A 13,130-nucleotide genomic window follows, 5' to 3' on the forward strand; every position below is an offset into this window, starting at 1 on the left:
ATTCAAACGTGGTGACTAGCCCCATGGACCATTGAATCTTTGCCCATAAGACTATAATCATCCCATGGATGACCTAGTGACTCATAGCATCTTAAACATCCTTGGGCACCCTCTTACCTCAACACAATCCTTGATAGTAACACTCAGTAAACAGATAGGCAGAGTAGTAGAATGGACTGTAGGGACATCTTTTACCTTTTGAGACTAGTTAAATCCTAGAATTAGCTGACGGCTGTGATTAGCAAAGTGTTTTCTTAAGAGACATTTATAGGAAACTTGTAATATCCTTGAGGACTTGGGACAGTACGTCACTATAATTTACGAATACTCTCCCTTTGTTTTGTGGATACGCTTAAACTCCTAAATGCAAAGAAAGATTTATCAATTTCTTTCAGAACCATTTGAATCATTTGAAGGAATTTGGTTTTCTGTTCTATTTTTGATGTAGGTACGAAATTTAATTCTTCGCCAAGGTCGCGGTCTGGTGCACTTTAAAGTCTTTCTGCGTGTGGCTTTATAATGCCAGAGGTTACTCATCAAGATAATGATAAAAAGACAAAGAAGGAACTTAGAAAATTACAACGCGATATAGGTAAACCAAAGGTTCAAGAAGCAGAGGTTGATCAGGTGAATTTCACTAATTTCTTTCTAATAACGAAACAACTGGTATGTAGAAAACTGTGGTTAAGCTCCTTGGGGAAAATGGGATACTTGATGCAACGGATGCATATGGTGTTCTCCCATTGTGTCAGTCACAGTTTACTGAAGGCCCCAAGTACACTGAACTGAGAGAATTGTCAAAGGAGTCAAATATCAATCAAAATGTGTGGGTTCGTGGGCGTCTTCATAGAAGTCGAATGAAAGGGAAACTATGTTTTTTTATACTGCGTTTACAAGACTACAGAGTACAAAACGTGCTTTCTGTCGGGGAACGTACTCCAAAAGAAATGTTGGCATTCGTCTCCAGGTAACTCGTTATTTAGATGCTGGTGCTTTTGGTATGATTTCTAGAACCTTCTTACTCTTTTTTTCTTTTATTGTCTTGAAAGACATCCAAGTAGGCTTGTAATCCACATTCAGACTAGTCTCGGTTTCTTTGAATTGGCCTCTTACTTCTCATCCACTGTACAGACATAGTCATTCCGGTTTGAACAGCCGTTTGGTTTTGCCATCCTATATATACATATGGGAAGCAGTTAATTCCATGGTCGTAATAAAAAGATTTCATACAAGGATATGATACAGGGAGAAAGAATTAGTTCGAAGAAAGGAATTTGTAATGTAATCTTAATCTTGCGGTTTAAGAGAAAACGAAGAGCATACACCATTGTGATCAATTCTGTGCCATGTTTCCCAGATTCCTCAACCATTGTTTACGATACTCGCGCGGACCACGACCAAGTAGTCTGCATCTGCCAACATGGCTCCGACAAGGATTTAGTGACTTTATGGACTGATGCCACATCTTAGTTCGGCCGTCCCCAACTCTTCCACCCGTCTCGAACACTAGTTAGTATTGCACGTTGTGGTGATCAGTGTTCAGACACGCGTAATACGTGGCCCAACTATCTCAGTCGATGAAGATTCACAACCTTATCAGCTGATTTATCTTCGTTCCCGAATACTCTGCGTCTAATCTCACTAATACATACCCGGTGATCCCAGCAGATGCTAGCAATAATAATAAGACATCTGTGATCAAATACTAGTATCTTCTACTCGTAATGGACACGTTTCGTAGCCGTAAAGTAAAACAGAACAAACTACTGCACAGTATACTCATCATCCACTTGACAGACGGATACCTCGTCTTCACCACAGGTGACGTAGATTGGTGAAGGCCAAACAAGCTTTTCGAATCTATGCAGAGATTTCGTCAGACACCAACCCATTAAGGCTGACCAGAATTTCAAGATAAGCGTTCGACCACTTCACTCCCTATCCTTAGTTCAAGTGTTGATGAAAGCCAGTTCTGAAGCAACGATGTACATTTAGAGTTTGAGAAACGGATCCTGAACATCCTGGTAGTTACTCAGTGCTAATAAACGACTGCATTTTATTAGCGTCTCCATATTCGAAAACATGAATCAAACAGATGTATCAGTCACTTCATGTGCAAGTCTTCCAACAATAACCGTGTAACAAACCGAATATTTGTAGTGATTCATATTCTTGTGTTATATATAATTCTCTTCAACAGAGTAAAACGAATAGTAAGACCCTATATAAATTAACACTACTGTTGAATAACTGTTCGGCTGGTTATTTCATTAAGCCCAGGTAGTATCAGTATGAAACTAATGACCGAACATCATGCGATGTGAACGTTTGATGAGTCATAGAGCAGGGATAATTCAGTTCTTTGTTGGCTGGCTTTTGTTTTTGATCAAACCATTATTTATTTTCAAGTATGTAGTAACTAACCAGTCAAGAATTAGTAGTATCATTTAGTTTTCATCACAGTCTTATGGACTCACTACATTCCTTTTACACTGTTAACCATGCAAAACTATGGGTGTTGTTATGCTTTGTCATCCTCCTTGACTTTTGATAGTAACAGGAATATATTGTGGAAAATCACATAACGTTCTGATTTCATAATGTAATATGTGATAAAAATTGGTTGTGACAAAGTAACAGTATATCACACCACGTCATTAAAATCCCTTAGAAAATAGTGATCGTTAGTGTTATGCGTTTCTTCTAACCTATTGTTGTCTGTTGGCTCTCCTTTTTTGATTAAGCATTTCTAAGGAATCGATCGTCGATGTTTTTGGGCGAGTTCTAAAAAGCCCTGTTCTCATTGAGGGTTGCAATCCAGATACCATTGAAATCCATTGTGAAAAAGTGTTTGTTGTAAGTGCTGCTCTTCCAACTTTACCTCTACAAATTGAAGACGCAATGAGACCTGATGGTGACGAAACGGTTGGTTACGTAATATATTTATTCATTTTTTCATATACACTCTTAATTGAAACGCGACTAAACTAAATACTTTAAATATCTAGTTTATAATATTACAGTTTTTGAAACGTGGTCGTTTGTTTTTGGTGAAAATTCAATTGCAGATATTGCATTTCAAGCTAGTAGTTTCGAAGGATTAGTCATTTTTCAGGTAGTTGTTGCAGACTTTTACTACTTACGAACTCATAAGTTGTAAATTTCAGTTCCTAGAGAATAGAAGCTTCAGTCATTTCCACGAGTAAATTCGCGCATTTCAGGTTTTAGTCCAGAGTTATACCTTAGATATCTTTCCCCTCAAAGCCTGTATTACGTAACTTTCCATGGTTCCACGGTTCCCAGTAGTTTTTTAGGTGATATTTTTCGACGAAGAAACTCACAAGTACAGTATAATATTGTTTATTCAAAGGATTAAGAAATACATGTTTGGCAAGTGTGGATAATTATGTGAGGGAATGTATTATTGGATAAGATATCTGTGTACATTGCAAGTCGAATAACCTACTCTTTCGAAAATTCTAGTGATGTTTATTTCCACTTGTCAATATTAAGCCTGAAATTTTATTGTTCAAACGCAAATGTTATATTTTAAGTTTTCGCTTCAATTCCAGACTTTGAGTCGAGTCAATCAGGATACTCGTTTAGATAATAGATGCATAGATCTGAGGACTCCGGTCAATCAAGCTATTTATCGGGTTGAAGCTGGTGTAGTCAAGTTTTTTATGGAATACCTTACTAATGCTGGGTTTGTGAATATCCATACTCCAAAAATGATTTCAGCAGCTTCCGAAGGTGGTGCAAATGTTTTCAAAGTGTCCTACTTTTCTGGTAGTGCCTATTTGGCCCAGTCACCTCAGCTATATAAACAAATGGCCATAGCGGCTGACTTTGAAAGGGTACGTTTCTTCTGTGAGTTTACTCACACGTAAGTCTTAGGTTGGATTTGTATAGAATTTTAATTGCAAATCAGCTATAAGACACATACTTGTTTATTAGACTTGGCTACACTTAATGTGTGATATCAGATGATAGCACCTATCTACCACTATAGATCAAGGTTGTCGAAGTGAATTTTAATTATTGACTCAAGTATTGGATTAAATGGCCAGACCAGTACATTAGTCATGTAATCGACCTACTAAGTGCAGTATTATATACCCGACTACCAAAACAAAGTAGGCTTTTAAGAGTTCAGACCTAATACTTAATGGTTGAAAGACGAGTGCTTTAACGATTAACACTGCTTAAAGCAGATTTTTGAGTTCTGTCATTTACCGTAAGGTACAAATTTGTCCTATTGCTTTGTTTTCCCATATTTTGTCGATAGGTACAGTGTTTGGTATGATATTCATTGTAAGGATAACTATAATAGCAACATGATTATTTATTAACCATCTTGTCAAGATAGCAATTTTCTTCTTAAACGAAATTTGGAATCCTAGCGCCAGCATAGTATATAAAGTGTCCCTATCAAATACGCAACTTTACAAAGTAATTATTGCCGTAATTGGTAAGTAATCAAGCTTATCACTCCAGAGGTTGACATATCGTAAACTTATTCAGGGTCACATAAGTTTAGATCCAAAAATGATTATTAAAAAAATTCTATTTAGCAGTAATCATTTTATCGTCTATCTATCGGAATATGGATCTTGGTTCTTTAGTAGTTTCAAGGAGTAGAGTAAGAGTAAGCACAATTGGTTACGTTTGATGGTTTTTGCATCAGATTTCATTTTTTAACGTTTGGCGTTGCATTTACTCCAGGTTAAGAATTTCATCCCTAATAAAAGGTTAAGTTTCATATTATAAACTTCTTTTAAGTAAACAAACAGTGTTTCTTACTTCTGAAAGTAGAATTTTGTCGCTCAATATTTGGGAATCATACTTTGTATGGGTTTTACTGCTTAAAACTCCATTTACGATAGAAAAGCGTTTTAGAGAATTGTGGGAAGCTTCATTTGTCGAAACTGTTGTATTAGTGGAATCTCTTTCTGGCCATTTGAATTCTACTACAACACTCAGTAAATGTTTCCTAAAGATGGTACTCGTTAAGTCATTATAAGTCTAACGTCTTCTGTAGAGAACTTCTGGTTTGATAGTTACATATATACAAACTTGCTTTTTTGGTATTTTGAATATCAAGTTTAATTGGTTTGTTTTAATGTTTGTATGTAAGTGTGCGTAAAGAGTTATAATACATCCAATTTTTTGTATTTTCATGGATACCTAGGAAAAGCCGAAAAACAGTATATCACTGTAGTTATTGAGGAAGTGCAGGATTGATGCAAAAACTGATAACTGGACATTTACATTCAGTCATATTACCATATAAATATGTGAACTTAAAAGACATCCGTAGGGGGATTAATCCTCTAAAATTTTCTGACCTATAAATCTCCATAAGTAGTTAAGCTTTTTATCTGTCTAAAAGTAGTATTTTTACAATGCACCTCGGATTATGCACGTGTTTGTGATACATTAGGGAGTGTTCCCAATTTCGGTACTCTAAAAATGTTCCTGTGTTTTGATCGGGTTTGTTTTTGTTTATTTGGTTTACAAATAGTATGGAAAGGTTCAAATTGAAGCCTATCGTTTGTGATTGATATTATAACTATGTGTGTATAGTTGTTTAGCAGCTCATAAATTAGACTGACATTATCGATCTCTAGTACTTTACAGTTGTGTATATCCTGATTATTGATTTCCTTTTTACGAAGGTCTTTACCATAGGCTCAGTTTTCCGTGCTGAAGATTCTAACACACATCGACATCTTACAGAATTTGTTGGTTTAGACATAGAGATGGCCTTCAAAAACCATTACCATGAGGTGGTCGATCTTATCGCAGATATGTTTGTTCATGTGTTCAAAGGGTTGCAACGCGAGTAAGAACCGTTATACCTTTCTCATACTGCTTTTCTCTCATTAATCATACTTTGAGAAACGTTATTTCGTTGAATATCTAGTGTCTTTTTCATTCGTTTTTTAGCACCAAATTCCAAGACTTCCCAGTAAGGGTTCCATCGGTAAACATATTCACTCGATCATACTTAGAATACACCTTTTAGCACAGAAATTGGCCTATTTATTATTTGCCAATTGTATTGTCACTTTTTCTTAAAACAGAAAAGTTCCTTGTTTCAAAATTAAACATCTTATGTTCCGGATCAATAAATTTTCATCTATCGTTTCCTAATATATAATCTGAGAGCACACAGATTAAAACAACATCGGTCCGTAAAGTCATTAATCTATGAGGAAAGGTGCAGACATTCTATTTTGGACCCACGCAATACTCAAGTTGTGGTTACAAATGTCACGTTACATGGCGTTTATTCCACCATAGTGGTTCAGCTGCATTAGTTATGCATCTTCCAAATCCTGAGTGTCGTTCCCAAATTTTAATTATTTGATCTCGTTTGTTCCCTTTAGAGTGTATTCATCCTAATTGGATTCTCATTGTAGTTTGAATTATTTCCAAACCTATGTTTCTCATCTTGTTGATTTGGTATAGTGCTGAAGTAAGGTTTGACAGTTTAAACTGATGTACACTCATTTTAGGTTCTACGTTGATCAGTATTAACTGAAGCTAACCCTCATACATGTTACTTTCGTCAGTTTTGTCGAAATTCTCATCGTTTAAATTCACCATGAAGTAAAGTTTGTCAATACCATCTATGGTTCATTCAATGTGAGGTTTGTAAAATTAACTCTTCTCATATTTGATTATTTTATCTCCAACTTTCGTTGTGTATTGTATTTCTTTTGAAAAATTGTAGATATCAAACTGAAATCCAAACCATATGTCAACAATATCATTCAGAACCTTTTGAATTCCTTCAACCTACGTATGTTTACCGTCATAGATTCTATAAATACACTTTGCTTCCAATTGCTATTTTTATAACAAATTACTGCTTTCTGAAGCAAAAAATCAATTATATGATTGTACTCACTTTAATAAAATTAGCCATGTATTTTTATTAATATTCATCTTTTTCTATATATTCATTCAAAGGTTACGCTTACAATATCGTGATGCTATTCGGATGTTACAAGATGCCGGTTGGGAAATTGGAGAACTAGATGATTTAAGTACACCTGCTGAAAAGTTCCTTGGGAAATTGATCAAGGAAAAGTATCATACAGACTTTTATATTCTTGATAAGTTCCCACTTGATATTCGCGCTTTCTATACTATGCCACATCCTACTGAGAAGGTACGCTTTTTTTGTGCCAAGTAGCGATTGATTTAAAACCCTTTTGACTATTCTTTGGTAACATATTAAATCATAAATAGAAAACTCCAAGTTTTCTGATTTATATTGACTAGTATATTCAAATAATTGGCAGGACGGTGCCAAAGAATGTGTTCCCTATTAATACTGTATACAGAGTAGTTTTTTGGTCGAAATTGCACAGTATTTGTTTAAAATTCAATCAGTCGTTTTTCATAACGTATTTAAAAGTTTCAGTCTCTCGAATTTAAGTGTAGCATACAGTATCTTGGATGCGTCTCTATGGTAACATTGTGAATTTTCGTTAACAACGCTAATGAAAGTAAAGTAGTTCTATCACAAGGCTGACTCATTACTACTGCAAGTGATCCTAAACTGTTCTGAATTTGAGGTCCAGTTGACTTTAGTAAACACGCAGGAGCTAATTTGTTAGTTCACATACTTAATTCTAGTTTTTGTCAGCTGAAAAGTTGATTAGGACACTACAATTAAACTAGATGTATTTCACGAATTCAATGATAAGGCAATATACACAATGATTATCCTTAATATTACAGTGATTGTAAGTGTAAAAGTTAGGCATAATTCATTCAAAAGTAATTGTAGATAAGAATTTATTTTTATTTTTCTATAGCCTTATATAATTGTTACAAAGCTTCAGTCATCAGGGATTATGCGTAAGCAGTCTATCTAGAAAATCGTTTGAAAAACCACCAATCGCTTCACAATAGGTTTTTTCAAACATAATAGCACATAAAAAACACTATTCCTATCGTTGTTTGTCTCAAACAGGGCTATTCTAATTCGTATGATTTTTTCATGCGTGGGGAAGAAATCATGTCTGGAGCACAACGTATTCATGATCCAGTCCTTTTATCGGAACGTGCTACACACCATAAAGTTGGTAAGTTTAGTTTTCTTCCTTATCATTCTTAAGGACATTTTAACTTGGCACTTTGTCGGTAAACGTTATATTAAACTACGTTTATAGGTCGCACACCTAATGTAGTATCAGAATGTAGGTTTAATTATCTTTTGGTGGACTATCACAATTCAGTGATTCCTTATCGAAACTCATGTTTATTTATACTCGCAAATTATGCATAGCGAAATCACTCAAAAATTAATCTAAATGCTATTGCACCAAACCGACTATGATTTCATTTAATCTAGATTCTCTTGTTGATGAGCGATGTATGTTAACAAGTTATTTGTTTCATGCTAATATTATGTGTAAAATCAGTCACTCATGTGCTGTTTATATCTGGTGTTATTGAAATTTACTCCCCAATTTTATAGGTTATGTAGATAATTGATTAAAGCGATACATTTCAAGAATATAATGGGCATTCAATCCCTACCAATCCACCCTTTTTTTTTTTTTTTTTTTTTTTTTTTTTTTATAATATTTTTTTTTTTAAAAGAAAAAATTCTCCTCCCGGGCTTGGTTTTCTTTTTTTTTTGGTTTTTTTTTGGGTTGTTTGAAAAAGGGGTTTTAAAAAATCGGAAGGGAAGGGGCACACGGCGTTGCCTTTTTATCGTTTCTGCCTACGCTCCCACCGACTGCAGCTCAGATGAAGTGAAAGATGAATTTTACAGAAAGCTATCTGAACTTCTTCAGAAAGCTAAACGTTCAGACATAGTACTCGTAGCAGGTGACTTTAATGCCCAGATAGGTAGTTTAAACCAAACAGAAAGGCATTTAGGTGGGTATTTTAGTATACCGGCACAGCGAATAGATAATGGTGATCGTCTGCTGCAACTGTGCTCAGACAATCGTTTATTTTTAGCAAACACAAATTTTAAGCATAAGGAGAGACATCGTCTAACATGGCGACCCCCTACACCAAACCAACGATGGACTCAAATAGACCATATTGCCATCAGTCATCGTTGGAGAGGGTCGGTAGAAGATTGTCGCTCATTCTGGAGTACTTGCTTGGACTCCGACCATGCCCCAATACGGGCACGCATCTGCTTGCGCCTCACTGGACGCAAAAAGCCACAGTAAAAAGACCCATTAGAACTGAATTGAGTAGCGAGAAAACCAAAAGTAGGTTCCAGGAACAACTGAGGTCACACTTAGGTAGTTCTAAAGACGAGGCTGACCCAGATGTTGCTTGGAAAGCTATACAAACAGCTGTGGAAACAGCAGTGACATCTATCAGTGATTTAAACCACAGGGTTACAAAGAACCAATGGATTTCCTCATTGTCTATTGCACTGATGGATTCTCGTGAACTCATCCCATCAGGCTCTGAACATGATGAAGAACGAAAACAAATCAGATCTAGGTTAACCAAAAGTCTAAGGAACGACCGTGAGCAGTGGTGGGCAATGAAAGCAAAAGAGATGGAAAAGGCGGCGACTATAGGGAACACAAAACAGCTTTACAGACTAATAAAAGAAACTGGAATTAACAAGTCAAGTGTAAGTCAGACTATTTCGGAAAAAGACGACACCCTCGTCTACTCTCAGTCCAGACGTTTAGAACGATGGGCGGAACATTTCAGAGAACAGTTCAGCTGGCCTTCAGCTACTCTACAACTACCCTCCATTCCCAGACAGTGTGAATGGAACATTGAAGCAGGTCCCCCAACTCTAGCAGAAGTTTAAAAGGCTATAGTTAATTTGAAACGAGGAAGGGCAGTTGGTCCAGATGGATTGGCTCCAGAGGTCTTTAAGGATGGTGGTCCAATTTTAGCGATTGGGTTGACTAATATTTTAGCTAAGATCTGGGAGTTAGACGTTATTCCATCTGACTGGTCACAGTCACTTATCGTCCCAATATATAAGAGAGGGTCAAAATCATCCTGTGACAACCATAGAGGGATTAGTTTAACTAATATAGTATCTAAAATACTAGCCTCGATAATTATCAGACGCCTAACTACGACTCGCGAACTGCAAACACGAGAGAATCAAGCTGGCTTTAGACCTGGTCGTGGCTGCATCGACCACATATTCACCATTCGTCAGGTTCTAGAACATAGGCATACTTATCGGCATCCGACAATGGTGGTCTTTCTTGACTTGAAAGCAGCATTTGACTCGGTAGACCGCGAGATTCTGTGGCAGTGTCTGTCATTGAAAGGCGTACCTCAGAAGTACATAAACCTTGTGACGGCTCTTTACTCGAACACTACAAGTCGAGTCAGAGCTTATGGCGAACTATCATCTGCTTTTGCAACGTCAAGTGGTGTCTGTCAAGGCTGTCCACTTTCTCCATTTTTGTTTAACTTCGTCATAGACCTATTGATGGAAATAACATTCTCGTCGACTGAATTCTCGGGTATTGATCTCCTTCCAGGAGGTCCACTTATCGACTTAGAATACGCAGATGATATAGTCCTGTTTGGTGAAGATGTTGATAAAATGCAGTCTTTTGATAGCACTAAGCAACAATGCCAGAATGTTTGGAATACACTTCTCTCCCTCTAAATGCAAGTTGTTGCTTCAGGACTGGTCTGCGCCAACACCTGAACTAAGGATAGGGAGTGAAGTAGTCGAACGCGTTGACAACTTCACTTATCTTGGAAGTCTGATCAGCCCTAATGGGTTGGTGTCTGACGAAATCTCAGCACGGATTCGAAAAGCTCGTTTGGCTTTTGCCAACTTACGTCACTTATGGCGAAGGCGAGATATCCGTCTATCAATTAAGGGACGAATATACTGCGCGGCAGTCTGTTCTGTTTTAATTTACGGCAGCGAAACATGGCCATTAAGAGTAGAAGACACTCGTAAGCTACTAGTATTTGACCACAGATGCCTTAGAAATATTGCTGGCGTCTGCTGGGATCACCGAGTAAGTAATAGTGAGGTTCGACGCAGGATGTTAGGCAATGATGGTAAACCAGTTGATGAGGTTGTTAATCTCCATCGACTGAGATGGTTGGGCTACATGTTGCGTATGCCTGAACACCGATTACTACGACGTGCAATGCTAACCGGTGTTGGAGATGGTTGGAAGAAAGTTGGGGGCGGCCAAACTAAAACGTGGCATCAGTGCTTGAAGTCACTAACTTCTAGTCTGAGCCATGTTGGTAGATGCAGACTACTTGGTTGGGGTCCGTGTGACTATCGTAACCAATGGTTGGAGACTCTTGGTGACATGGCTGAGAATCGATCACAATGGCGTCGGTGTATACATTCTCTATCTTCCCTTAAATTAAGAGATTAAAATCGCTTCATATCTTTCTTTCTACGAACTAATTATTTCTTGCTGTACTACATCCTTATTGCAATCTTTCTTTTATATACTACCACCTCTGAATTAACTACTTTTATGAATCCGGTGTCCATTTGTTGTGTTAATGAGGTATGGCAACTTGGACCGATGCATAAATGTGCCTGGTCCTACGTTGTAGCTGACTGACTAGCATGTTTAGAAATTTGTCGACTGTCGTGATAATGATATGATTGTGTCATAATACACATCTATTACTCATATACTAAAATTATGCTGCTGTATTCACTTTTTATTTCTTAATCGTAACCTAACATCTGCCCTTTTAATTTCTATTCATAAACTTATTCTCAGTGCTTTAGACCTACAAAAATCTGCATGTCTGGGCATTTACGTTCGATTCAATACCAAAGGTCGTAGGTCAAAAATTAGTTTGTCATCGTCCTCAGAGTTATTACATGTCTGTGTGAATCGATTGTAGACTGGTCCAGATGAGTACACTGCACACGTCTACAGTATATTCGTTATAAATTACTACCTACTTCCAATACGTAACTTGTGGTGTTTTACTTTCGTTGACATTTTATGATTTATATTTCATAAGAAAAACCTTGTTGGTGTTTGAATACATGAAAGAACTAAGGATCGCTTTAAGTATGTTTGTATGTCGAATATGATTACTTGTTAATTTAAAATTATAACTGCTATATCATATTACTTAACTATTTGATGTTTTTCTGTTACAGATCTGGAAAAGATTAAAGCGTACATTGACGCTTTTCGTTATGGTTGTCCACCCCATGCCGGTGGAGGGATTGGTAAGTTACAACACCTTTCTAAGACATTCAATCATTTATACATAACATTTGTTGTTTCTAATATCGTTCCATTAGCAAAGGAAACCAGTGATCAAAACAGATGTTAGTAGGTTTAGTCAGGAGACAAAAAAAACTAAGGGTTGTGCTATGAACTGTAAGGTTCTGGGCGTGTACTATCAGTACTAAAGTTAATAATTATAGCCATATTCTAAATTGTAGTTACACACTCATAAATGATGCTTTTGTTTACCCTCCTAATAATTGTTCACCTACTTGGAACTATGCTTTTTGGAAGCTCAACAATACTTTCTAGCATCGCCTGCACGATTATAAACAGGGGAGCAGGAGGGTGTAATAACTCACTGAGTAATTTTTTCTTAACATTTTGGAGTTCGTTTTATTGATCTATGCTGTTATATCCTTGCTACTTTGCACATTTGCTTTCTTACGGAATACGTTTATTCCATTTTAATTAGTACATGTCTTCAATATTGAATTTTAGGTCTTGAGCGAGTGACTATGCTGTTCCTTGGGTTGGATAATATCAGAAAAGCATCAATGTTCCCACGTGATCCAAAACGATTGACTCCTTAATTTATTTTGATAAATCTTTAACAGAACTCGGTAGCACTTTGTGTTTTCTTTCTATTTCTTTGGGGGGGGGTAATTTAAGTATTTATTAATTCAGTAAAATAGTTACTGGAACGCTTAGTATTTTCGTTTGTTATTTTGGTCAGTCTTTCCGTACGTTGCTCTATTTTTTTGTTTTAGGACATCGAAGAAACGTGTTCACTTAGTTTTTTTAAGCAGCTTATCTAAATTTTGTTGATCCGTAATAAACGATCCTTCAACTCTTAGTTTTTATGTAACATTCTTTACATAAAATGTGTAGACCAAGTGGTTTGGTCGTAATGATCTTCACTTTAGA

The 13,130-nt window shown here is 36.6% G+C and overlaps 1 protein-coding gene across 2 annotated transcripts; it reads left to right on the top strand.

The window, feature by feature from the left end:
- The first annotated feature begins 460 nt into the window (after nucleotides 1-460).
- On the top strand, nucleotides 461-13,130 carry DARS1_1 (Aspartate--tRNA ligase, cytoplasmic). Of its 2 annotated transcripts, none has more exons than XM_051215914.1 (10): nucleotides 461-627; nucleotides 675-967; nucleotides 2,745-2,925; nucleotides 3,573-3,857; nucleotides 5,679-6,656; nucleotides 6,740-6,808; nucleotides 6,979-7,180; nucleotides 7,991-8,102; nucleotides 12,131-12,202; nucleotides 12,705-13,130. In XM_051215914.1, exons 1-5 carry the CDS (start codon nucleotides 520-522, stop codon nucleotides 5,847-5,849), a joined length of 1,038 nt encoding a protein of 345 aa, XP_051066459.1. In that variant the 5' UTR covers nucleotides 461-519; the 3' UTR covers nucleotides 5,850-6,656; nucleotides 6,740-6,808; nucleotides 6,979-7,180; nucleotides 7,991-8,102; nucleotides 12,131-12,202; nucleotides 12,705-13,130. The 2 variants fall into 2 exon arrangements, with proteins under 2 accessions (XP_051066459.1, XP_051066458.1); XM_051215913.1 differs by having other exon boundaries at nucleotides 5,679-5,845.

Source organism: Schistosoma haematobium, chromosome 4, assembly GCF_000699445.3.
Source record: "Schistosoma haematobium chromosome 4, whole genome shotgun sequence".
Classification (NCBI taxonomy): Eukaryota; Metazoa; Platyhelminthes; class Trematoda; order Strigeidida; family Schistosomatidae; genus Schistosoma; species Schistosoma haematobium.

Coding starts and splice junctions, on each gene's coding strand:
- DARS1_1 (XM_051215913.1), top strand. CDS start 520: ATGCCAGAGGTTACTCATCAAGATAATGATAAAAAGACAAAGAAGGAA. Junction 7,181..7,990: donor TGCCACATCCTACTGAGAAG/GTACGCTTTTTT, acceptor TGTCTCAAACAG/GGCTATTCTAATTCGTATGA. Junction 8,103..12,130: donor TGCTACACACCATAAAGTTG/GTAAGTTTAGTT, acceptor TTTCTGTTACAG/ATCTGGAAAAGATTAAAGCG.